This window comes from Cuculus canorus, chromosome 6 (assembly GCF_017976375.1).
Source record: "Cuculus canorus isolate bCucCan1 chromosome 6, bCucCan1.pri, whole genome shotgun sequence".
Classification (NCBI taxonomy): domain Eukaryota; kingdom Metazoa; phylum Chordata; class Aves; order Cuculiformes; family Cuculidae; genus Cuculus; species Cuculus canorus.
Window position 1 is genome coordinate 7,160,209 of NC_071406.1, and position 24,504 is coordinate 7,184,712.

The window sequence follows — 24,504 nt, forward strand, 5'->3', positions numbered from 1 at the left end:
GACAAAGGGCGGTGCGAGGCTGGCGGAGCCCGGGGCGGCGGCGACACGGCCGGGGAGGAGCCGGGGGCGGGGGGGCAGCCGGGGAACTTATAAAGAGCCGCGTCCCGCCACGAGATCGAGTGTTTGGTGCAGCTGAGAGGGACCTAAGTGGCCCGGTGGAACTGCTGGATGGCTCAGAGCATGGACAACAGCCTGGACAGCCTGGATGTAAGTGCTGGGAGCGCAGCATCCCTACATCCCGCCCCGCAGCATCCCCGCCCGGGTGCGCGCTGCTCGCGGGCTGCGGGGAGAGGAGCCCAGCGCTTCGGACCCCGCGGGCTTGGCTGCTTTGCGGTGACGTGTGGCGCTTTGTGGGTGGATGGAGCCACGGGAATGAAGAGAAAGAAGCGAGGAAGTTTTGGGAGCGGTAGCATCCCCGTGTCCCGGCGGGGACGGGAGCGGCGGCAGCGCCCGCACAAACTCCGCTGCTCCTCTGCCAAGCGGGGAGAGAGCGGTTGGGACCCACACGGGGGTGTGAGAGTGTTTATCAGCCACAGGGAGGTGTTTGGGACCCACTCGGAGGTGCCTGGCCGGCTGCAGCCTCTCCCCGCAGCCTGCACCCGCCTGGAGCATCCTGGTGGGAAGCGGGGCCAGGGCTCGGTGGGCGCGGGCTGCGGCAAGGCGGGGGGTGGCCCGGGGCAGGTGGCTCCGTCCCGCCGAGCGGCACCCGAGGCCGTTGGTGGTTTCCTGGGGCGCTTTCGTGCCCTCCCCACGATTTCGCTTCCTTTTTTCCCCGCCGCGCAGCCCGCGTCACCCCGGGACGGGAACAAAGGCGGGGAGCGCGGCTGCTCCTTGTCACCCCGCACGGGGTGTGAGCTTCCCTGCTCCAGGGCACCCCTGCCTTTCTTTTCTTTAGGGGCTTCGCGTTCTTTTTCCTTGTCTCTGTGTGGAGCTGTCAGTTGCTGCTCAGTTCTTGCTGTTAAGTCAGCCTTTATTACATCAGCCGAGGGTACCTTCTCCATTTCGCCTTGACCCCATCCTCGTAATGAGAAGGGGCTTTGGAGCAGCAGAATCGCTGTCCGAGTGTAATTCTTATTCTACGGAACAGCCGTAGAGGCGGAACAGCCTCTCGCATCCAGCACTTGTGGGCTCTCCCGTTGGTGGCAGCATCTCATGAGAGCACTGAAGTGCCCAGAACCAGCCATTATCTTTCTTTGCCCTTTCACCCCTCGTCCTTAGTTACAAGTTCCTACTCTTTAGAGAAAGACAAATGGAAGTTTTTTAAGTAGTTCTGTATATTGGATATCTATATATTTAGGAATTGTATTTCTCCATCTGGTTTTCAGAAAGTTTGCCCATTCTGTTCAGGCAACTCTTAACCTACTGTCCTCCAGAGTGAGCTTTCGCAGAGGAGCTAACGTGATTTTTTTTTCCTTCTTTCAGCTGTCCTCCGGGTTAATCATTGAATTTTCTGATAATGGAACAGATGAGATTGGTTCAGGTGACTACGGAGACTATGGAGAACCATGCTTTCAGCATGAGAATGCTGACTTCAACCGGATCTTCTTGCCAACGATCTACTCCATCATCTTCCTAACGGGAATAATCGGCAATGGATTGGTTATTATTGTTATGGGTTACCAGAAGAAACAAAGAAGCATGACTGATAAATACAGGCTGCACCTCTCTGTGGCTGACCTCCTCTTTGTCATCACCTTGCCATTCTGGTCTGTGGATGCGGCCATAAGCTGGTACTTCGGGAATGTTCTGTGTAAGGCAGTTCATGTCATTTACACAGTCAACCTCTATAGCAGTGTCTTGATTTTGGCCTTCATAAGTTTAGATCGCTACCTGGCAATAGTCCATGCTACCAACAGCCAGCGACCACGCAAGCTGTTGGCTGAGAAGGTGGTCTATGTAGGCGTCTGGCTGCCAGCTGTGCTTTTGACAGTGCCTGATATAATTTTTGCCAGTACTAGTGAAGTAGAAGGAAAATATCTATGTGATCGCATGTACCCTCATGAAAACTGGCTCATTTCTTTCAGATTTCAGCATATCTTGGTAGGACTTGTCTTGCCTGGTCTAATAATCCTGACTTGCTACTGTATTATAATATCTAAGCTGTCACATTCAAAAGGCCACCAGAAGCGCAAAGCCTTGAAGACAACTGTTATCCTCATCCTTGCCTTCTTTGCCTGCTGGCTGCCATATTATATTGGCATCAGCATTGACACATTCATCTTGCTGGGAGTCATCAGACATCGTTGCAGCTTGGAGACGATCGTGCATAAATGGATCTCCATTACCGAAGCCTTGGCATTCTTCCACTGTTGCCTGAATCCGATTCTGTATGCCTTCCTGGGTGCCAAATTCAAAACATCGGCACAAAATGCCTTGACATCAGTTAGCAGAGGATCAAGCCTCAAGATTCTTTCCAAAAGCAAACGTGGGGGACATTCCTCTGTTTCTACAGAGTCCGAGTCGTCAAGTTTCCATTCCAGCTAACACTGCTTCTTGCCATCATTTTATAAATGGACACTGCAAAGTGGCACGAGATTTCAGAAAAACAAGACTGACCATAATGTACAGATTTATTTACGGTTGAATTTTTATATTGTTTCTTTTAGTGTCTGTGAAGTTATATTGACTTATTTATATAAATAAACTTTCGTATTGATGAGACAAACTGTCTAGGCAGGTCCTGTGAATGAGTGGTTAGTTCACAAAAGTTTTAGTGCTGGTCAGTATGTATAGGTGTGTGAACTAAATGCTTTGGGATTGTAGAAAGTGAGTGTCAAAAGTTTAGAAAATTTCTCTGTTGTTTATATGTAAATATTTTCAGTGGTTTAAATTCTTAAAAAGTCTGGGCTGGAGATTTTTACCTTACTACAAGATATTTGGTTTACAATAGCTTAACTCTGCTGTAGAAATGGCACTTATAACCAAAGCCTCCTCTGTTACCTGCTAGGGTTTTTTTCCCTGTTCTCAGTAATTGATAGTTTGCAAAAAATTATGTTCAAGGTAAATAAAAGTATATAACAAAAAGTTATTTTGAGTGGTATTTTTATTTCTGCTTAAATGTTTTTCTCAGTGCTTTTATTTACAGTTCTCAATGCACAATAATTCCTTTGCAAATTGCAGGGCTGTGTTACGGAAAGGAGGAAAATGAGTTTCAGTACATATTGATTATGCAGTTGACACCTGTGAGTTCTAAGTCATTTGTTTTTTCACCAGAATGCATTTACTCCAGTTAACATTATCCTTCAAATGACTTAAATCTTATCGCTTTAAACAAAGAATTTTTTGAGGGCAAAATATCTACAAATGAAAATCAATCTATTTAAGCAATTGCTAAAGCTCACAGCCTCTTAGGAGTCAAACTAAGATTGCTGCATACAACTAAACTTTGTACCACTCATAAAGTCAATCCTACAATCTTCTGTCTTCTGCTTTTCTTAATTTAAGTAAGTGGTTGAATCAAAGCCATTTCGCTATTTGACAGTGCATTTGGACTAGAAATATTTATTGGCGTATCTTCTCTGGGAAAGAGAAGAGTTTTTTTTCTGTGGGACTTTCCCTATCCTGTCTACACCCAAATTTTCCTAAGATAATATAATATTTTTAACATTATTCTAAACAATCTAGAATGCTTACCAGTTCTTTTAATATATACGTTTTTAGTAGAGACCAGCCAGACTATTGAATTTCCAATATTAATGTTAGTCATATCTTCATGTTAGTATGAGTGCATTCAGAAGTAATCAATACCCAAGAAGTCTGAGCTACTGAGAATATTGGTACGTTCCTACATTACCTAAATAACAACTGTTACTGTTCTATAAATATTAACAGTTAGAAGTTAAAAAAAAGCAAAAAAAGCCAAAAAACCCAATAACTACTAGTCACACGGAATTGAAATGAGCAATATGGATGTTTCAACGATATTACCCAGAAATAGTATGTTTCCACAAGCACAGCACCCTGGTGATGTGGAGCATGTACCACTAAGTTTAACTATGCATTAAATGGCATGTTTTATGTTAGGTATTTTCATAGAGACAAGACTTTCCTGATTTCAGCTTCCCTCCTCCTCTCCAAGTCAGGAGGCTGCAACCTTGGCTGCATCCTGCACACTTTTCCCCTTGCAATGACAGTCATCTGATTCTATGTTGAGCTGATTCCATTTGCTGAACAAGCACAAAACTAATCTGGCAGAAAAAACATCATTTTTCCAGCAAGGATGTAGTGAACTGGATGAGCTCAATGAGGAATCCAACAAACACTACAAAAGCGCAAGACCTTGTAACCTGGAGCCAGGCAAAGTGAGAGGAAACAGAGATAAAAGGAAGAGGAGGAAGGTGTCCCCTTGCAGCAACCAAAATTTTAGGTCAGTTGAACTCCAATGTAGACTTTTGCTCAATGTAAAAAGGTAACAACAGAAAAAGATGCATCCTCAAGAAAAAAGAGTTCTCACTTTCATCAAGTTGTTCCTCATTAGCAGAGTTGAGAAATGAGGAAAACGTGGTATAGAAGCAGCACTTCTTAAGTGGTTTATTTTTGTTGCTCATTTGTGTGTTTTCTTAATTTAGTGAGGGTTTCCCCCGTGAAAAAATTTGTTGTTCTAAATGATTCTGATTTTCACCCCAGCTAATCAATCACTGTGATTTAATTGCACTTATAAAATACTTATTGGCCATCAATGCACTGCTGCTTCTTTGTTGAGGAAGTGTTTAGAGCCCTCTAGCATTACCTTAGATTATTCCCAACTGCCACCTCAAGCAGAGTTAGCAGGAAAGAGGGTGCACGACAGAATAAACTCAGCAGTCCGTGTTACTGCCAAAGACCTCTAAAAGGACACTTTAAACAAACAACAGAAAGCATTTGTGTAGAAAATAAATTAGCAAAATTAAAACATAACCCATGACCCAGAGGGATGAGACCTACATTAGTTTTATAAAACCACCATTGTTTTCAGCAGAATTAGTGAAAATACGGACAGAAGAACATCTTGAAAAGGAGTTGCAAGATCATTGGGGTTTTGCTCCAGAAAGGAAAATGAGTCAAAATCCACAGGTTTTTATTTTTAAATAATTTCATATATCTATAAATCTGAACCTAACATATATTTGTACTGTTCACAAACAAATATTTGCAAATCAAATTAAGTAGTCCTTAGGAAACACAGTAAGAAACCATGAATGCAGTTCTGTCCTTTTACCTCCAAGTAAATCAGAGCAAATCAGACAAATTTCTCTCAAAGCCACTGAGCTATTTCAAATATACCATGTTGGGGAAAAAAGTATTAATGTATTCCCTTTTAAAACAAAATCACCTTTAAGCTGATTTTTGTTGAGGCTGTGACTTTTTTACACCTTTGAGAATCAAAAGTAGTCCCAGTAAATGCATTTCTCAAAGTGAAAATTTAATGACAAAGGTGAATAGATCTAAATTTGTAATTTATACATTGGACAGTCCACATACATCATGATCTTTCCAAACTTTTCAAAGAGAGTTTCCAAGTCTTTTTCCAAACTGTTCCCCTGTAGTGTACAGAATAATCATCACGACATTCTTTAAAACATACACAATACATATTATCAGCATTTTCTTCATGTCACAGAATAACACCTGTGCCCAAGTAATTTTAAATAAGCAACTCCAGATATGGAACAGAAAACAAATGTGAGCATTGGTGAGTATTTGTTACAAGCCAGTTAAAAGTGTTATAAGTAATTTTAAAGGTTTATAATGTATTTACAAAGACATTAAATAAACCATAGTGCTTTTACAAAGACATTAAATAAACCATAATGCATTTACAACTACTCTTTCCACAGAATTCAAGCAGTAAGGATTTTGCCATGGTTGCTACAATGTACTAACAGCAATGGTGGGCTAATACACGGATATTCACCTAAGACTATAATGCACACATTTTGACTGCCTAAGCTTAGTTAAAAATCCTTTGGATCATGTAAGACTAAACCAAGAACAGAACATGTACATGGACTTACTTCTCCTTCCTCTGAAATGAGGTTTGGAAGTAAAGTTAGAATACTTAGAGCAGCAGGATAAAATTACACTATAATCCATTATTTGCGTGGTGTATTTTTCCTTGGTCTAACCAGGTTCTCAGGAGTTCCCACTAGAGGAGCATGTGGGAGGATGAGTGGCGGTGGTGAGGGTGTAGGCACTGATGTATGCAGCCTACAGAAGGCACTGAGCAAAGTGGAGTTTCTTGCTTTTTCTTGGCTAGTGGTATGATGTAATCTTTCTACAGGGGTTCAACTTCTATGCATATACATAAATCAAAACAAAATCACCAGGAAAATAAAAAGGAAGTAGCAGGAATAACATGGAGCCGTTCATACAAATGAATGGTTTATCTTACGATGGTTGAGCTCTAGTTGGACAATGTACAAAGTGACCACCTCTAGATGTTTGGTTGAAAGGGCCATTTTTTATATTGTTTGGGAAAGGAAACAGCATGACGAGGAAGTACTTCCTTGATCCAGGCATGCCTCCAAAATCCCCTAACAATGGAGTATTCTCATATTCTCATAGTGTTGAAACTTAGGAAACACTTAAGCAGATAGGGCACCAGAGTTTTTGCTCAAAGGATGCCACTCCCTCACTTTATGTTTTGAAAGAGCTATACAGACTCTTTTTCACAGCCATAAATCACCAGTCAATTGAAATTACATGAGCATTGGGATTAATTCGCATAGAAAAGGCACATATTTCTTAAAATCTTTTCTCTTTAGGCAAATTTTCACTCACTCTTTTAGTTATCTCTGGAAACCTTTAATCTTTAACAGGATGAAGTTTAAAGATCCTTTGTTTTAACATCAGTTCTCTCACTATCTTCCCACCATTCTAGTTCTAACAGGACATAGAATAAAACAATGCTATGCTTATTGTTTCTGAAAGCATTTTAATAGCGGTTGATTATAAGCATACTTTGTGTTTATTTATATAATTTTAACATAAATATATCTACATATATATAACGATGTAGATGATAAACACCATTTTAAATTGTTGATACAGGTGATCCAGGCTCCAGCACAGCTACTACTGACTTCAGAGGAGTCAGGATTCATTACAGATGTAGTAGGTATTGATTAAAATTGCGATTTCTTAAAAGGACAGGCAGCTTCAGTAACATTCTGAATTCAGAGAGAGCAGAATTATATTTCCTAAAGTGTATAACCCTGTAGCCCAAATCAATTACAAATGAAGATTATGAGTTCCTCTGATTTCAGCTGCAGTCAGAGATGGACAGGAAATTAAATCTTTCAGTCTGGAGCAGGTGGAATTGTTCTGCTGAATGTAACAGAAATAAATTTTCAGCAAAACGGTTTTCTCTTACTGAAAGCATGCAAGCTTTGCATGCCCAGCTATCAACAGCCTGGCAGTAATTTGTCTTCAGTGGCACAGGGTTTGAAAGAAATAGGTCACCATTTTAAATATCCTTATCTTTTGGAATTCACACCAGGAACAGATTCTCACCACAGAAACACGTCAAACTAAGTAGAAATTACGAGGATTTTTTTTTTGAGAGATACATTGTAAAGAGTTCTTGGCTTCTGTTCTGCTTTGGTTTAGGTTGGGTTTTTTTGTTGTTGATGCTGCCTTTTGTTTCTGCTAGCCTCTTCTCACAGCTTCGATTCTACTTGACTTCTCCTTTAAAAATATAGCTTTATAGCATTTTTAATGGCTCTGTTCTGTTAAGACTATACACAATAGCCTGGACAAGTAAAAAAAAGTAAAGAGAGACTGTTCAAACAAAAAACACAGCCTTCACAATAGTTTCTATGTCTTCTCATGTGTGTTTCCCTTCCAACATCTGCTTTTCTTTAGCCAAAAGATAAATTGCCTCTATATCGTATGAAAAGTTTAAACTCAAAGGTTGGTTTTATTCTCAAGTTTCTTGAAGTGCAATCGCAGCACACATTTGTTTACCTTTTTTGTTCTTTCCTATTCAGTGCTCCGTAGTCGGGCAGATCTCCCAAAGAGAGATCTGGATAAGAGAGGCTGAGAGGGCCTCTTATCTTCTTATCAGTCTCAGCACTGATGCCAATACAAGAACACGAGCTGTCCATAAATTTGCTGTCACTACTGATGCACTCTGCATGGCTACAGTGAGACCGGACAGCAACAATTATCACTGGTAATACTCCTAATATATCACTTTGCCAAAGGTAAGTGGGACATTCCTCACCAGACATAATACAAAATAAACCTGAAAAGTACAAATCTAATGTCCCTCCTTAAGTCTCATTCTGTCGAGTGTGTCTAAGCAAGTTCATCAAGGAGAGAAATGTTGGTATGCTTGACAGCAGATGAAACTGAGACCTTAGTTTACACAGATAAACTGTCTTTAAAATATGTGGGAAATAAGAGAATAATTCTGTTTTTTATAGATAAGTTTTAATGTGACAGCAATAGAAGTGTCTTGTCAATATGAGGTTCATTACAAGCCTGAAATCTATCATTCCTGCTCTTTGGGAAACGAGTTACACCTCTCGTACAGGTGTTAAGTGCACCGTTGGAACTCAGTACAGGAATGCACTGGTAAGAGAAGCTAGAGTTTCTAACACAAATAAAAGGGGAGACAGGATTATTGTATAAGGGCATGCTTTCATGTTAGATTTAACTTGACAGAGAAGTAGATTTAATGAGTTCCTGCCCTCCCTTACCCCTTAGCATTTACTGTCTTCCTTTCCATGGCCTTTCAGGTCAAGCCCCTACTCCACTTTGCTTGCTCTCTTTCTCCCCAGCCCCGTTGTGGTGGTTCCCTAACAGAGCTATCTTGCATGGAACTTGGCATTCGTATACGCTGACACAAGGGAACTGAGCTGATCTTCTAATCAGCAGGACCAAAAAGAATAGTCTCACACCTCACAGTTCCCTTCTTTCTCTTCTTAACTCTTAACTATGCATACCCCTCAACCTCTGCTGCTTGTGTGACTCCTTGGCAAGCCAGTTCAGCTCTTGAAGACTGGAGTTTCACAGGAATTTGAAGCAATCTAGCTTCCTGTGCTGAGAAGATCTTTAGCTTCCTGTGCTGAGAAGATCTTCAGCTTCTCTCCCTTCCTTTTCTAATCCTTTCATTTGATATCTTCAATACCCTCTGATTCTCTGTCCTGTGGACTTGCCTCCTGCTGTGCATTATCTATTGAATCAGTCACATTTTCTTTTGAACAGATGTAATTGACTAAACAGATAGACAGTATCAATTTTTTTCTAATTTATTTTATGCCATTTTAATTAAGTTAATTAGCTCAGAAAGAAGGCTGACTACATCCAAGATTAAAAAAAAATAAGCAATCAGGCACATAGCTCAGCAAAGAAAAAGAAGTTATATCACAGATATTTTTGCACTTTTTCTTTCAGCACCCATGAGCTCTTAACTTGATTTCCTGTATTTGTGAAGCCCACCAGCCACAGAAAATGAGCCAATGAAATAAAGCAAACAGATTTCAGCCAGTATAGTGAACTGAACTGGTTCACTAAGGAGTCAAAAGCCAAAGCACTTGTAACAGTGAGGGTGGAATCATGGATCTGGGAGCTGGGGGGGGAGCGAAGAAGTGGGACCCTGTCTTTTGGAAGCAGCAAGCTGTTAGACCGGTTTAACTATCTTGTCAAAACTTCCGTAAGTAAACACCCAAACTGTTAAACAAACACAAACCAGTTCTCAGGTAGAGGGTAAGAGGCTGAAAAGGAATAGAGAGAATAGATGCTTCTCTTCAAGAAAAGTGAGCCCCACTGCCTCCATAATCAAAACAGGATTACCTGTTGAGTACGTGACCATGGTCCTGCAGAGGACTTTTCCCTGAAACAAGGCTCAGGAAAGAGTTCTCGAATTGCAGTATTCTCAATTAAAGAGATCTGTAATAGCATGATTAATCATGATGTTGATTAGAACCTACATAGTTCATCAGATTTACTGCAGCTATTTGTTAAGACGCACTGTAAATCTACATTCATATATATATATATATTCACAGAGTTTTCTGAATGTCATGGATGTTTGTATGATTTTTAAAAGCAGAATACTTAAAAAGTACAGAGCAGGTTTTCTCCTATTTAACAACCACTAAATTTCAACAGGGCTTCCTATTAAAAAAACCCAAAGCATTTAGTTTATGTATTAAGCTGTGACTCTTTCCTTCTTATAATTAACCTATCAACTAAAGAAAGAAGAAATTGCATCTTGGTACAAACTCTGATTTTAGGAAAAAACATTAGATCCCTGCCTTAAATGCAAGCTTAGCTCTACTTAAGAAATGTAGTCAGCCCACTTATGTTGAGGCCAAACTAAACATGCTCACACTGTGCAGTGAGAATGCATGGAGCTCAGTGGCTCTCCTGATACTCTGCAATGAAGGGGAGAGCCTGGCAACTGCATGAATATTCAGTGTAGTGTACACCAGTCAAACAGTCTAACCACACTTCAGCCCAGAGAATAAACAGTCAACAGAGCCACAAATCCTTGAATCTACTCACTCTTGCTTCTTCCTACATGCTAACACAGAGGGATTATTAAGAAACTTTGCCCTCTTATCAAGTGCTTTGTACGGACTGTAACAAAAACTGTGACAGATAAAGGTTATAAGATCCTTTGTGATATTTAAGAACCACTCTGCTACCCAGGTGTTTGAAAGAGATCCTGCTCATTCATTTGCCAGTTTCAGTAACAATTAAAAATCAGAAGAAAGATTTTTGTATCTCTTTAGAACATTTTCAGTTTCTAAAGGTAATCCGTTTTAAAATCATCTGTTCTTAGTAACACATACTTCACTCTGCATCTACTTTTTCAGTTGCAGTGAAACTGAGGCCCATTATGCCCTCTATAAGCCATACCCTGCAAGGAAAATGAAGGTATATCTAAGTGAAGTGGAACATGGTATCAAAATGTTGAGGTTACACTGACTGAGCTGGCAGTGGTACCCTTTGGTGATATTAACCCAGTTCAGAAATCAACGCAATCAGAGGAGCAGCTGTGATTACCTGTTCCTTTATCCATACTGACTGTCCTGACCATGAGGCTGTAAAATAGGTCTCTGACCATGTGAATATTTATTTATGCAAAGTTAAACATTTTCAAAAGGGCTCACAACACAAAAGCACTCCAGCAAATACAGCAGCGTGGCGATTAAGCACCCTCCCGGGAGAGAGTGCAAGGAAACCGGAGCTTTTGCCCCAATGTCCCTTGACAAGGGACATTGTTTTTGAGAGAGGGCTTCTCCTCCTCCTGTTCTTGGGGTTTTGTATAGGATTAAGTGTGCGTTTAAAAAAGCACCTACAGGAGTAAGCACTGTCCTTTGAAAAAGGCTTTGAAAAAGTGCTTTGTTTATGACTTATGCTGGGGCTTTGGCAGATTGTACTTTGTTATTTAGTGCTATCAAGTCGATACAATTCTGTACATTAGCACCAGTAGATATTTAGGGACTTAGATCTGCTGGAAATCGACAAAAGCTTTTTAAGATTTATGTTTAGATTTAAGTGACCATATCATTTGCAGAAATGTAAATTCGTTTTGTAAACCCAGCTGTCGATAACTGGAATTTATAACACTACAGAACCCTGTCCCACATTAACAAAGTAGAGCTGTAGATTATAAACGTACACCAGTAATTCATGCTTTACACACGAAATAATACGACTACAACATGTTTTCCTCCATAGCCTTTTCACGGACTCCATAAACGAATGGATGGCTCATCCTAATGAGCTCTTCAGGCGCTGAGGTACACTTAATCCTGAATCAGCAAAACCTGATAATAACTCTCAGCTGCTTGAAATGGAATTATTTTCTGATGACTGGACTTAATCCAACCAAAGGTCAGCAGAAATAAAAAATGCTGTCAGCTCAGAACTTAATGATGTATCCTTACCTCTGTAGGCCTATAATTTCTTTAGATACCTAAGAGGTCATGTCAATCCTAATGTCTCCTAGTTTTATGAATGCAACCATAAGCCCCTTTTAAATCAGATTACAAATGATTATTATAACTCTAAGCCAAGAGAAAGGCCCACCATTTCCTCTAATTGGAAAGACTAATTTAGTTATACTTCTTTTCTTTCCAGATGCTTTGTATTTGTTCCATTACACTACAGTAGATAGTCAGGGTTTATGGAAAATAAACAGTTAATTGTCTACAACTTGGAAAGGATGGGGAATTAGTTCACACATGCTGGTAGTCACTCTTCATCCACACTTCTATAGCTGTTGAGTTGCAGGTATCTTCATATACAGTACATGATGACTTCACTTCTAATTTAAAGTAGCTGACAAGTCTGGGCAACTGGATAACTTATGCTGTTCTAACATCTTTTAAATATCTTTTTCCATCTAAAATAGGCAATTGATAAAACCATCAGAAGTAAAAAGCTAAAATAATAATTCAAGATGTACAAGTCAGTGGGCACAAAGTGGAAAATAGTTCGTGTATTCAATATCCCAGTGTGATTTTGCACTGAATTAACATAAACTCACGTAATGTCCAAAGTGAATCTTGTTAACAAACTCGCCTCACCTTATTAAAATTATTGTTGTATCTAATATACTGTTATTTGTCAAAAGCAAGAAGCTTTCCAAATATTAAATAGACCTAATCTATATTCTGTGCAGCCTTGCTGAATCCGATGTTTAATTATTTATTAGATATCAAATGTATAACATCTGTGTAAGAAGGCTGACATATGTTAGGACCTTTGACTCTGATATACAAAAACTGTCTGCTGAGTAAGGAATCCCTCTATAAATTAATTAGATAAACATGAACATAGCATGTATATTCTTCTAAGTCTTTGTTTCCCTAGAGATGAGAATGATTATACAAAGAAGACAAGACTGAACATATGAATGCCTTTTGTCTTTGACTTAACAAGGTTACACTTTATGCCTTCTTGACTTTTTAGCAAACGGCTTTCACAGTTTAAGGATGTCACAGTCTGAAGGTTAATTCTTCCCTCTTCTCTTAAGATGTTTCTGACACTCTGTCAATATTACAGAAAATTACACCACTATAACTACTTAGAATTTGTTTCATTGGTATAAATTTTGTAGGCAAGGCCTCAAGCAAGAACATTCTTTGGGAAAGATATATTGTTTGTCTTCTTCATTCATACACATAAGCACACAGGCATACACAAGCACACAGGCATACACACATAAATCCAACTGATTATACTTTGGCTCATAATCTTACATTTTGATAGAAAAACTTCAATTTCATTTATCTCCATGGCTGTACTCTTGAGTTGGAACCTTTCTAAAGCTGGCTTCTCCAGCTGCTTGTCATTTCACCATATAACAAAAAATCATTTTTCCCAACGCTCCCTAGAAAGCAGAGCCTACTGTTTACACAAGGTATTATTTCCTTTTTCCCAGCTAGATACAAAATGTAGTGTTTTATTAAGATAAGGGGAGGGTCGCAGTTGATCTTCTAGTGAAAGTGCAGAGCCTTCTCTCCACAGTATTTCTTTACCTCTAGAGATCCCTCAGCAGAGATATAGTTTTGATTTATGATTTAAGTTACAACTTTGTAATAGAAAAGGAGTAGTTTATAGGCAAGTATGCAAGGTTGTAAATTGTGCCCATTCTCACTACTGAAAAGTTATAATCTTCCAAATAAGGCTGCATATAGCAGTATATCCAAGGAAGCTAGAGAAGTAGACATGTGCCAAGAGCATCAAATAGCGTTCTTTGCCTGAGTAGGGCCCATAGTGACATGCATGCAAAAGAACTCTTGCTTTTTCAAAAAGCAATCCTGAATAAAAACTCTTCTCATTCAAGATAGAGGCCTTAAGGAACATCCTGCATGTTAACAAACATCTTCAGATAATGCCTAGTTTGATGCTCATTTCCTAGTTATTCACAGACTCTCTTAAATGGAGCTCTTTCACTTCTGCAGCTTAGCCTAAGGAAATCCTGCAAGAACAATGTGCGACTGAAATACACACAGGTTTCCCAAATGGTAGCAAGACCCATTGATGCTGCTTCAGATAGCACCAAGACAGCAAGTTATAATACAAGCTAAACAAGAAAGGATCTTGTTTGCATAGGATTGATTTGTGTTCAAGCTTTCTTCCTTTCAATTTGTAGTATATTATGTAAAGTGTCCTTCAGTGAAGAAGATATTTAGCTGCCAAACTACATTAACTTTCCTCAAGTGTTTCAGTAGACAGAATTTCAAAACCACCTATGCAATTGCTTACTCCCCAAATGAGTATTCCCATTTACTCTTCTTACTAAAGTAGCTGGAATCTCCTTGCAGATGCTGAAAGTTTGGTAATAGAAAGCGAAGCCTTAAATAAACACTGTTTCTAATGGCAGTGACATAGCTTTATTAAGGTTGATTTGTTGCCATAGAAGATTCCTGGATGGTTGCCCCTGGAGTCTGTACAACTTGTACACATTTACAGAAAAACTACAGCATGGAGGACATTACAACTTTTCTGGGACTCCTTCTGTAAACAAGGGAAAATCCTTAGAACCCCTAGATTATCCAGTTTTCCTCCAGAAGGTATCAACAGGGTATAAATTATTCCTGTATACACACAACTTTCCATTGTACAATAGGTTTAGACCATTAACTTATGTCAAGACAGTTAACACTTGATGAATAGCTTTCAACTGCTTCCAAAGCAAATTAGTTTTGGATCTCAAAAGAGAAATAGCTCTTTATCCTAGTTCAAAATCTCTGAGCCAAGAAATCTTCCTCCTTCTTTATTTCTATAGCATTATCTAGTTTCTTCTCCAGTCACAGGCTGGCTAAAGCTGTTGCTCGTACTTTTCTTCTAGTCAGAGCATCCATAATGAGTTTTTATGTCATTGCTTTTCTTGTTTTCTTATTGTCCAAACAGCACACTTACCTCAACAAAGACGGTGTACAATATTTTTGTATTCACAGCAGGTATTGTGCATCACATTGCACTACACGTGTTAGTGGATACATCTGATTATCTGTCTTCCCAAGATCATACTGATCAGCCAAGCAACTTGTAAAATACCTTCAAGTCTAGATTACTTGTTTCATTTTATTTGTGAAAATATCTTCTTTGTCGAGATGCTTAAACCGCATGGTTCTAGAAAAGTTGTACATCGACTGAAAGAAAGACAGGAAACAGAGCATGCCCAATGTGTATGCAAAAGAGACGCAGTGAAGTAAAATATACTAAATTTTCACCAAAAAATAAAACGAAAGGATTTATGACACTAGCCACAAAGAAATAAAAAAAAGTAATCCATCCAATAACAGATGTCAGGGGGGTTATATACAGGCAAATATCAATTCAGATATGATATATCATTGAGAAGAAAAAGCAAGGTATGTTGAAGATTATATGCATAAAATGATCCTAATATAACTTTTTTTCACTAAAATAATTAATTATCAAGCTTTTGAGACAGAAGAGCAATCCAATGAAAGCACCACTTTAATGCAATCTTTAAAAAGAGAAGACAGAACTAAGGTACAATATTTCTTTCTAGCAAATATTATAATACCCAATGATGTCAGGTACCACCCTCCCTCATCCTTATAAACAGAAAGGAAGATTAGACTACAACTTTATTCAGACACCTTTGAAAAACAGTGGATACTGTCTCCGGATTGATGTGCTTTAGATCAAGACACTAATGCAGGATGTCTTGCACGCTGACTTCCTCCATTCTTTTCTACTGCTATCACAACTACCTGAGTAACTCTGATTAGCTTTTGTGTCAGATAGCTGAGGCTTTTCAGGAGAGTTATTACAGAGGGTCCTGTGTACTTAATTTATGTGCTGAGCAACTGTGATAGTACCAAGCAAAGTGAAGAATCAAGCTGGAAAGCTAAAACAATGAGTCACTTAGAAAACAGTTAGAATACACCATGCTTGTTCTTTGCCTATATAAAAATATTTTTTGAGCGTATTTTTTCAAAGATTAAAATGTATCCAGCTACAAAATCAACTTCAAAATCTCACATCTCCAATTATAAGCCAGTTATATTTACAAAAAGCAACGCTCATTTACCCACCAGGCACTTCTAAGCACATCTTTGGATGTTGTTGCTGTTGGTTTTTTATATAGTTGAGCTATTTGTCTTAACTAAAAAAAGTGGCATCTGTATGTAATTTCCATGCTCACTTGGCACTGCTACCTCCTTTTGATGACAGTCTGTACTGTTTCCTTTTCTTCTTCTCCTAGTCACTCCAGCTGCAGGATCCAGATGTCAAAGTCAGGAACGTATTTTTTCCCGGCAGTGATATCTGATTCTGTTGTTGGCACCTCTGCTGGTGGTTGTTCTGAAGCTGCCTGTGTGCAGCTTCATAAGTCTAAACTGTTTTATTATTATTATTATTTATATGTTAAAACCTTTTCATTTGCCTTAATTATGGGAACTGAACATTATATATTCATCAAATATACAAACACACAAATTCCATTATTTACTTTACTGGTTTCACAAGAACCGTCGTTCTTCTGTAACCCGAAACAGAGAGGCAAGAAGAAAACATCCAAAAGCATTAATGAGACATCAAAAGTAGTTTCTCTCTTTTAATAACAAATTCAAACAAAGGAAAAGTAAATATAAAGCAATTAAAGCCTGAAAGACAAGAATAAAGAATAAAGTAGAAAGAAAAAGGTAAAAAAAAAAGAAATGTATTAAAAAGGAATGAACACCAAAGAGATGAAGGGAGAATAAAGAGTGTTAGAATTGTGTGTTAGAATTATCTAAAGGCATTCTGCCATGCCTTCTGCAAATGTGAAATTCTTCAAAAAAAGAATCAAGGGAAAAAACTTCTTTCCAATTAATACCTTTCTGTAATTTCCTCTTTTTCTTTCTCCTAGCTTCATGTTTTCCTCTTGGGAAATGTTTGCTGCAGTATTTGATTCTCCATCACATAGAGAAGGCATTTGTCTCTAAGGGGCTTTGCTGTAGCTTACACACTCACATCCAGTGACTGGTCGGGAGCACTGAATGAGTCAAGCAGCTTCCATCCTCCCACAAGCACCGGGCAGCGCCTGTGTGCTTACCCTGCTGCAGTCTACATATCCCTCAAAGATGGTGCATTGCCCTCCCCTTGCATTAATGCTCCCATGTAATGAACAGAATTTTGAGACAGGTTCTACCTTACGTAAGTATTACCAGTTGCTTTGCACTGAGCCACATATAGTCACAAAAACAGCTTATGAAGACAAAAGAATGGCATATTGGCAAACTGCTTAGTCAAGAAACTATCCAGTGTTAGGGCGAAAGAGCTAACTCACAAGCTAAGAGAAGGGAGGGTAACAGCTGAATCCATGAAAGAGAAAAAGGAATGATAAGTGGTGAGTGACCTCAGCCAGGTAGACAGACAGACTGGGAAGTTCAGAGATTAGAAAATATTATTACTTAGCAAATATATCTCAATATATTTGTTGGATGTTGAATACTGAAGTCATAAACTGCATGTAATTCATATTTGACAGATTAAAGGAATATGAACAAAAGTTTAAATATTCAAATTAAAAGAGAGAATTGGCTTGAAATCCAGGAACATAAAATGTTTGCCCAGATTCAACCATTTAATGAATTTATTATTTTGCTGTTCAATCTAACAAGATGCCCACACAATGGTTCTGATTGATCACTTACATATGTTTACGTTCACCACAGGTATGGAACAGATTCAAAGACATATAGGAGCCTACCACATCTAGACAGATAGACCAAGCAGTTTTTGCAGTAGGAAGAAGATAAACAGATGACAGAATATACAATCAGGCTGATATAAAACCTAAGGGGTCAGGTTCAAGACTACCACAAGGAAGTATTGCCTCATACTATATAGTTAATCTGTGGAAACAAAAGATGCTAAAAGTTTATAGGGATACAAAAAGCAATATCACAAAATCAATGGACAAAAATGCAGCATGGACAAGTAAATGCAAAGAGGCGATATTTGGCTTAAGCAGTTTTTGCTTTGAAAACCACTGGAGGCTGTGAGAGCATTTTGGGGAAATATTAGTATATACTCACCGTCTTTATAAACTTCCTGTACTTTGATGCTGGTAAGTGCTAAGACAACGAGTCACTGATTCAGAGGAACCTTTGGTGTGACCCAGTGAAGTTGTTCTTATGTTCAGTTTTTAGCATTTGAAAAGTCCTATTGAAATCAGCAGGACATCTAAATTCTTATACACTGCAGGTCTGAACACGCAGCTTATTGTAGGAAAAACAAAGTGGAAACGTAACTTACTTCTGTCTTCTGACAGAAAGGTATTGAACTTGTATTGTACAATACTGTAACTCCAGAAACAGAGCTTCATGAAAGTGGACTGGGTTTGTGAGTTCTATGAGAGAAGATGACATCATTTCATGAGAAAGCACAGAAAGCAGGACAACAGTTCTGCTTCAGATTTGGCGTTGGAAAGCTAATGACTGATGGCAGAACCACATTCCTGTAGTGAGACTGTGGCATGATGGTTGCCCTCCTACTTTGGACAAGGCTTTTTTTCTTTATTTGGACTATCCAGATTCAGCAGCTGTGTCTCACTTTCAGCAGCAATAATTTCATCACCTCTAAAAGAAATGTCTGGATGTGCACCCTCAATCACCAGTCATTTCTAAAAACATTCTCAATGATTTAGGGACATGCAAAAGCCTCCATTACAATAATTATCACAGCTGAGACTAACACACAGCTACAGACTGTGGCAACATGCAGTGTCCATAGCTAACAGCACAGGAATTACGACTGTCAGGCGTAAGGGGAAACCAGTATGAAAAAATCAGTATGTGAAGATAAACTCCAATATTTTGGTCTTCAAGGTGAAAACAAAGAACATTAAGAGTGTTGGCAAGACTGGAGATACAGAGACAGAAGACATTTTACCCCATGAGAAAACGTGCTGCAGAATTCAGTCATGACAAGTACATTATACTTACAAAAATATTTTACTTCAGCAGCATGAAAATTTCTTATTATTCTTATAGTTCTTCCTACGAAAAGAATTATGGGGACTAGATGCTATCTGGAGTTTGTGATCAGAGCATTAGAAAAAATCAGTTATGCTTGTAAGTGTGAAAACTGTAAATGTTAGCAAACAAATGGAAAAAGCAAACCATGTCTTTAATTAGCTATTTTGCATACAAAAGTCACTGTGACATCTTACCACAAGTAAGATTAGAGATAGCACACGAAGTCAATGCATTTAGAAATGCTAAGGACATTATCACATTCTTCCATTTACCATTTTTTTTTAATATAGCAAGATTTTATAGAGGTGGGAGAAGGCAAAAGAAAAACAAATTTGCCTGTATTTAAGTAGGCAAGCCAACTTGTCTATGAACTTGGCCAGCACCTCTGCCTCTAGTGAGTGGAATTTGCTTTGTTCTACATCCACAATTTGGAACAAATTCAGGAAGAGAACAATTTTGGCCAACCCTGGCTTATTGTAATTTGCCTTGTTTGTATTATGCTTTATCTTCCAGACAACCATCAGGCAGAACTGAAGATATAGAAACTTTAGCCCCCAGCAGCTGGAATATGCATAACAAGAACTCAGAAGACAGTCTGAGTCTACCACAAAGAAAGAGTGGCTTTTTTAGGAACCAAATGGAAGGAAATCACTTTCAAGGTAACCACAAATCCTGGAAGAGGACTCTCATAATTACTGCACAGCTCTCATTTGTAATTCATCAGACTTCAGCAGCACAGGCTGCACAGTAATGTGTCTACAGTTCTTGAGAGGTAGAGAATAGTCAAGGCAATCTGATATTGAACAAGCCAGCTTCAGCATCAGGGCATTTACAGGCAAAGAAGAGGGGATCACACGTTGCATTTGTATATTGATGCAAAATGCATGAGTCGTATTATCTGTTACTAGTATTATAACCCCCGGTAAAAAGGAAAATGGTATTACAGATTTCATAAATCTGTAGGTAGGTTGCTATCCTCAGGAGAGGCCTCGTGTCAAAGACTGTCCAAATGCCAAAGCCAAGTGTACACAACTGATGACCTAGACAGTGATTGAAGATAACAGAACATCCCCTCGCTAACATTGTGTGGGTTGTTTCACTACCTCATGAAAAATGTGACTCCTAGAAACTTTGTCTTCATCTCATCCACAGAGGTTCACCGTTCAAAGTCATATTTATATGCTTGGAATAAAAAATTTAAAGGGAAGGGAATTGTTCCCAAAGCTAAGTAAGTCTTCTGTGACATTTCAGAACATGATTCCACCTTTTGAAAGATAGATCCTAACATTTGGAATTGATTCCAGGCACATAAGGTCTGGCAGAAATAAAATCAAGATAGGTTGTCACGTATACATCATGGTCTGCACTGTTACATATTGACCAAGAGAGTTAAGAAGTTCAAAATAGACTGAGGAGTTTGTAAGACATTTCACTGCCAGCTACCAAGATAAGGATAGAAAATAACCTAGAATGAGCAACTGCCACTGCAAGGACCTTTGATATTGATCCTAGAGGTAACAGAGGAACTGAACTGCACAGTCCTGTACGAACAGTGATACGAGGCTGCAACACAGTGAAGAAATTTTCTATAAAATGGGTTATAATAAGGAAATAAATTAAGATTAAGAGAGAAAAGTGAGTTTAACCTTTTAAATAATGTTATTATCACCACCCTCATCATCACTCTGAACTTGAATTTGACAATAAGAGCATTCAACCAAAGTCTGAGATGGCTCCCAAGCCATTTTTCTTCTTTTGATACTACAACATAAATACTGCAAAGCTCCTTTTCTCTGATATAAAAAAAAAGACAATCTGTGTCTCCTAGGTTATGTATGGAGCTACTTTACTTAGAAGGTCTGCTGTGAAAGTAAGAGCTGTAGGGTATACAGATTCCATTAAACATAGTGGAAAAGTAGGCTATCTCTTAAGTATCTTACATGGCGCAGCGCAAGAAGCCACAAGATTTCAGGATCAGACTATAAATCTATCCTTTCAAAATTCCAAAAAGGTGTTTTTTAGAATTTCAACTGTCATGGGATAGTCCCAATAAAAGCCGTTTGGCACAGGAACCTCTGAGTGGGTAGAGCAAAATAGAGAAGGTAGAGAATGAAGTCTTTTAGAACAAGGCTACAACTAAAAAAATGGATACAACTGGAAGAGCCTAAAAGGGAAACAACACTATCACAGCAAATAGAATAGGAACAAAACCCTCCAGTATTGCTGGTTCTTTTCTTTATTTCTTTTTTATTCTTTGGAAAAGACTAGCCAGACATTTTTTCCGCTGACAGTCAAGCAAGATATAATTAGACATAGTCAAGTAAATTTGATATGTGAAAATACAATAAGATTTTCTTCCTCTTTCAGCAACTTCTTCCAGCCAATTGAATACCCACATTGAGGAAGAAATACTGCATATTGCTCAAATGCACAGTATTTCTGGTCTGAGTGTCTATTTTAGTCACTAATTTAGAACTGTGAAAAGACTTTTCTCTAACTCCAAAACTGGACCTGTAATGTCATGTAAATCATAACATGTTATTTGATTTCTTTTCAGTAAATGGTAAAGGGAGTGATTTTAAATAACAGCTGAAACAATAAGCTGATAATTTGTTTTATACAGCTTTCAAATTCATCAGTATACTAGCATTCTACAGAACTACAGAGGCATAACATTAATATATAAGTAATCATCAGTATCCAGCAAATGAAGGAATATTCTTTCTTATTAGTATTCAGAATTGAAGTCTTCTTGGGACATCTTTGTGACAAGGGCTTTTTGCCAGTGTTAGAGAAACAGTTCTTGTTTCACAGTATCTTTAGGACACCACAACCTAGTGATGAGTTGCACTTGGAAAATATACAACTGATAGAGAATTAAGACAAATGAGCACTTACTTCTTAGCTTGGGAGAAATCTTAGTGAATGTGATGCAAATTATAGTTTTAGATAAATTAGCAGGTAAAATATAACGAGCTAAAAACATTATGGAAACCACAAACCGATTTATGTTCACTAAGATCTTGTCGATATTCTGTTCTCTAGCTGAGACTAACTTAGATTTTCTAGACTTTTTGGCAATGAAAACAACGTCTGCAGGACAGATGTCTGGTGGAAACACAGACAAAAGCAACGTGATAGAAGTAGTCATGCCAGATGTCCAGAGTGAGCAATTATTCAAAGTAAAATTAATTGATAGGAGATATAGATCTTAAGGCAGTGGTTATCCTTACCCACTTACTCCCTAGCAATGCTGAAGGAGGTGAGGCTACTATGAATTTCAAAAGTAAAACCTACAATGTAGGTCAGTAGCTTCCCCTCATAAAAAGTATTTTACAGCAATCATTTAAAAGGTTGCTGTTATTCAGTGGCAACTGACCAAAAAAACACTTCTGCCCAGAAATTTTCAGGGTTTTTTCTCAAAATGTCACGATCTTCTACGTAAGAAACAAGTAATTTCCTTAATAAAAGTAAGGAAAAAATAAATAATCATTCCTTACTGAAAATGCAGTGTTTAGGACCGTCAATTTGTTTATTGTTTAATTTTTTTTTTTATGAGAACAAATGAAAATACAGGAAATTCCATTTAACCATATAAAAGCCCCCCCTTTTTTACTGTGACAGTGGTAAAATAATGGAAGGGGTTGCACTGGGAAGCTGTGGAGGATCCATCCTTGGAGATCTACAAAACTCAAATGGAAACAGCCCTGGGCACCCTGCTCTAGCCCGCCCTGTTTTGAGCAGGGACTTTGGACTAGACAACTTTCAGAGGTCCCTTCCAGTGTCAACCATTCTGTGACTCTGTGAATGTGGAAAATACCAGTGTTGGGGAGTTGTCGTTTAATTTCCATTTACTAGCAGTGCTTTTTCAAGTTCTTCCTTTCCCTCCATAAATTTCCAGAGCACAGAAGTATTCTAATTTATAATATCCTTAATCTGGAATGAATCCTTCCCTTCCAAATTGCTAATCTTTTTGTAAGGCTTTACTGCACACTTTATAATAAGAACTTCTCTATGTTCTCCTTTAAAAATACAGTTGCTTACAGAAATGTGTATTTCACAGTTTAGAATCACAGATTATGACTTGAGTACATTTAACTCTTCTTCTAAAACTGCTGTTGTTATGGTAGTTCATGCATAATCCGATCCAGAAGAATCCAGTTTGTTAAGAAGAAATTATTTTTTAAATATCCACACAAAATCCTAGTTCTTCCATCCCTGAATGTCTACTGTAAACTAAGTACATTCAATATGCAATGTTATGGGTCAAGTAAATACACAACCTTTTTATTGTAACACTTTTCACAGAAATGCATACTGAATTAACACTACACAATTCTTACTGTCATCCCCTCCGATTGCTATTAAAAGTACTGAGCTACATGAGGAATTGTCCTTTCAAATTATCTACTTGCGTTTTTGGACATTAAACCTGTTTAGCAGGTATAGATATGATTAGAACACATAAATTTCTGGGTTTGCTAATGCAAGTATGCTATGTGCAAATGCTAGTGTTCACAAATGATTTCAAGTACCACTATGAAAATCGGTAGGTCCTTGGTTCTTTTTTAAGATATATATTGGCAAATCAAAGCAATATTTGTCATTCTATCATTTTCATAATAAAAATGTATAACATCAGTAATGTGAGATACAATTTCTTAGAAGATTTTCAGTGGGATTTCTGCAACAACAAGCAACCAATGTTAATCATAAGTCTCATTCTCTGCTTTGCAGCAGAACTGTATTCCATTTCAGTAGGACACTTCACAGGCAAAAAGAGAAGCTTCGTAAACTTCTACATTCATCACTACTAAAATTAAAATGTATGCACTAACACAGGCATTTAATAATCAACCGTTGTTTGAGAATCACATTGTTATAGGAAACACTTCAGTAGGACTCCAACCATGTCTTCTTTTGAAATTTTATAAGATATCTCCCTTTGGAAGTATTTCAGACAGATTTGTTATGGAAGGAGAAGTATTGAAAACTCCAAACAACAAACTTTCCACAAAGTTCAAACAACTGAGTTTTTGAAAAAATAGAACATGCACCTTCTGTATGATATGACGGTCCCTGAATTTTTTGGATAATGTTGTAAACACAATCAAAGTATGTTTAGTTTCATTTTGGTTTGTTAGAACTACAAAAGAAGAAGGAAAAAAGAGCAATTTGGAAGGTGATGGAAAACAAAGCGAAATAAACAGAAAAAATAGTTACACTTAATGAGATTTGTTTTCCTTGGAACTGCTGCTGGGTTTCACTTGCAAACTACAGAGTTATCTACTTTCATTCAATTAGAGACAATGCTATGCAGTCTGCCTGAGTTGCTTTGATTCTCTCACCAAATAAAAGAACAAGTGTGTCACACTTAAAGAGAGAAAACATTCAATTTAAGGAAATGAAAGAACAAAGAAAGAACCTTGGTCCTTTAATATAAATGTGAAGACAATTACATTTAAGATAGTAAATCACAGTCTGGCAAGGATGCTGGTGGATAAATTCTGTCCTGACACAAGGAATTACTGAAATTCACAGGATTACTTTGGAAGAGCATAGC

At 38.2% G+C, this 24,504-nt stretch overlaps 1 protein-coding gene and 1 long non-coding RNA gene across 2 annotated transcripts in view; one reads left to right on the forward strand and one right to left on the reverse strand.

Annotated features, from left to right (window-relative positions):
- Positions 1-24,504, reverse strand: part of LOC128852599 (uncharacterized) — a 74,186-nt gene that overhangs the window by 27,093 nt on the left and 22,589 nt on the right. The window lies entirely within an intron of this gene.
- On the forward strand, positions 80-3,013 carry CXCR4 (C-X-C motif chemokine receptor 4). Its single transcript, XM_054070710.1, has 2 exons — positions 80-207; positions 1,423-3,013. Exons 1-2 carry the CDS (start codon positions 169-171, stop codon positions 2,482-2,484), a joined length of 1,101 nt encoding a protein of 366 aa, XP_053926685.1. The 5' UTR covers positions 80-168; the 3' UTR covers positions 2,485-3,013.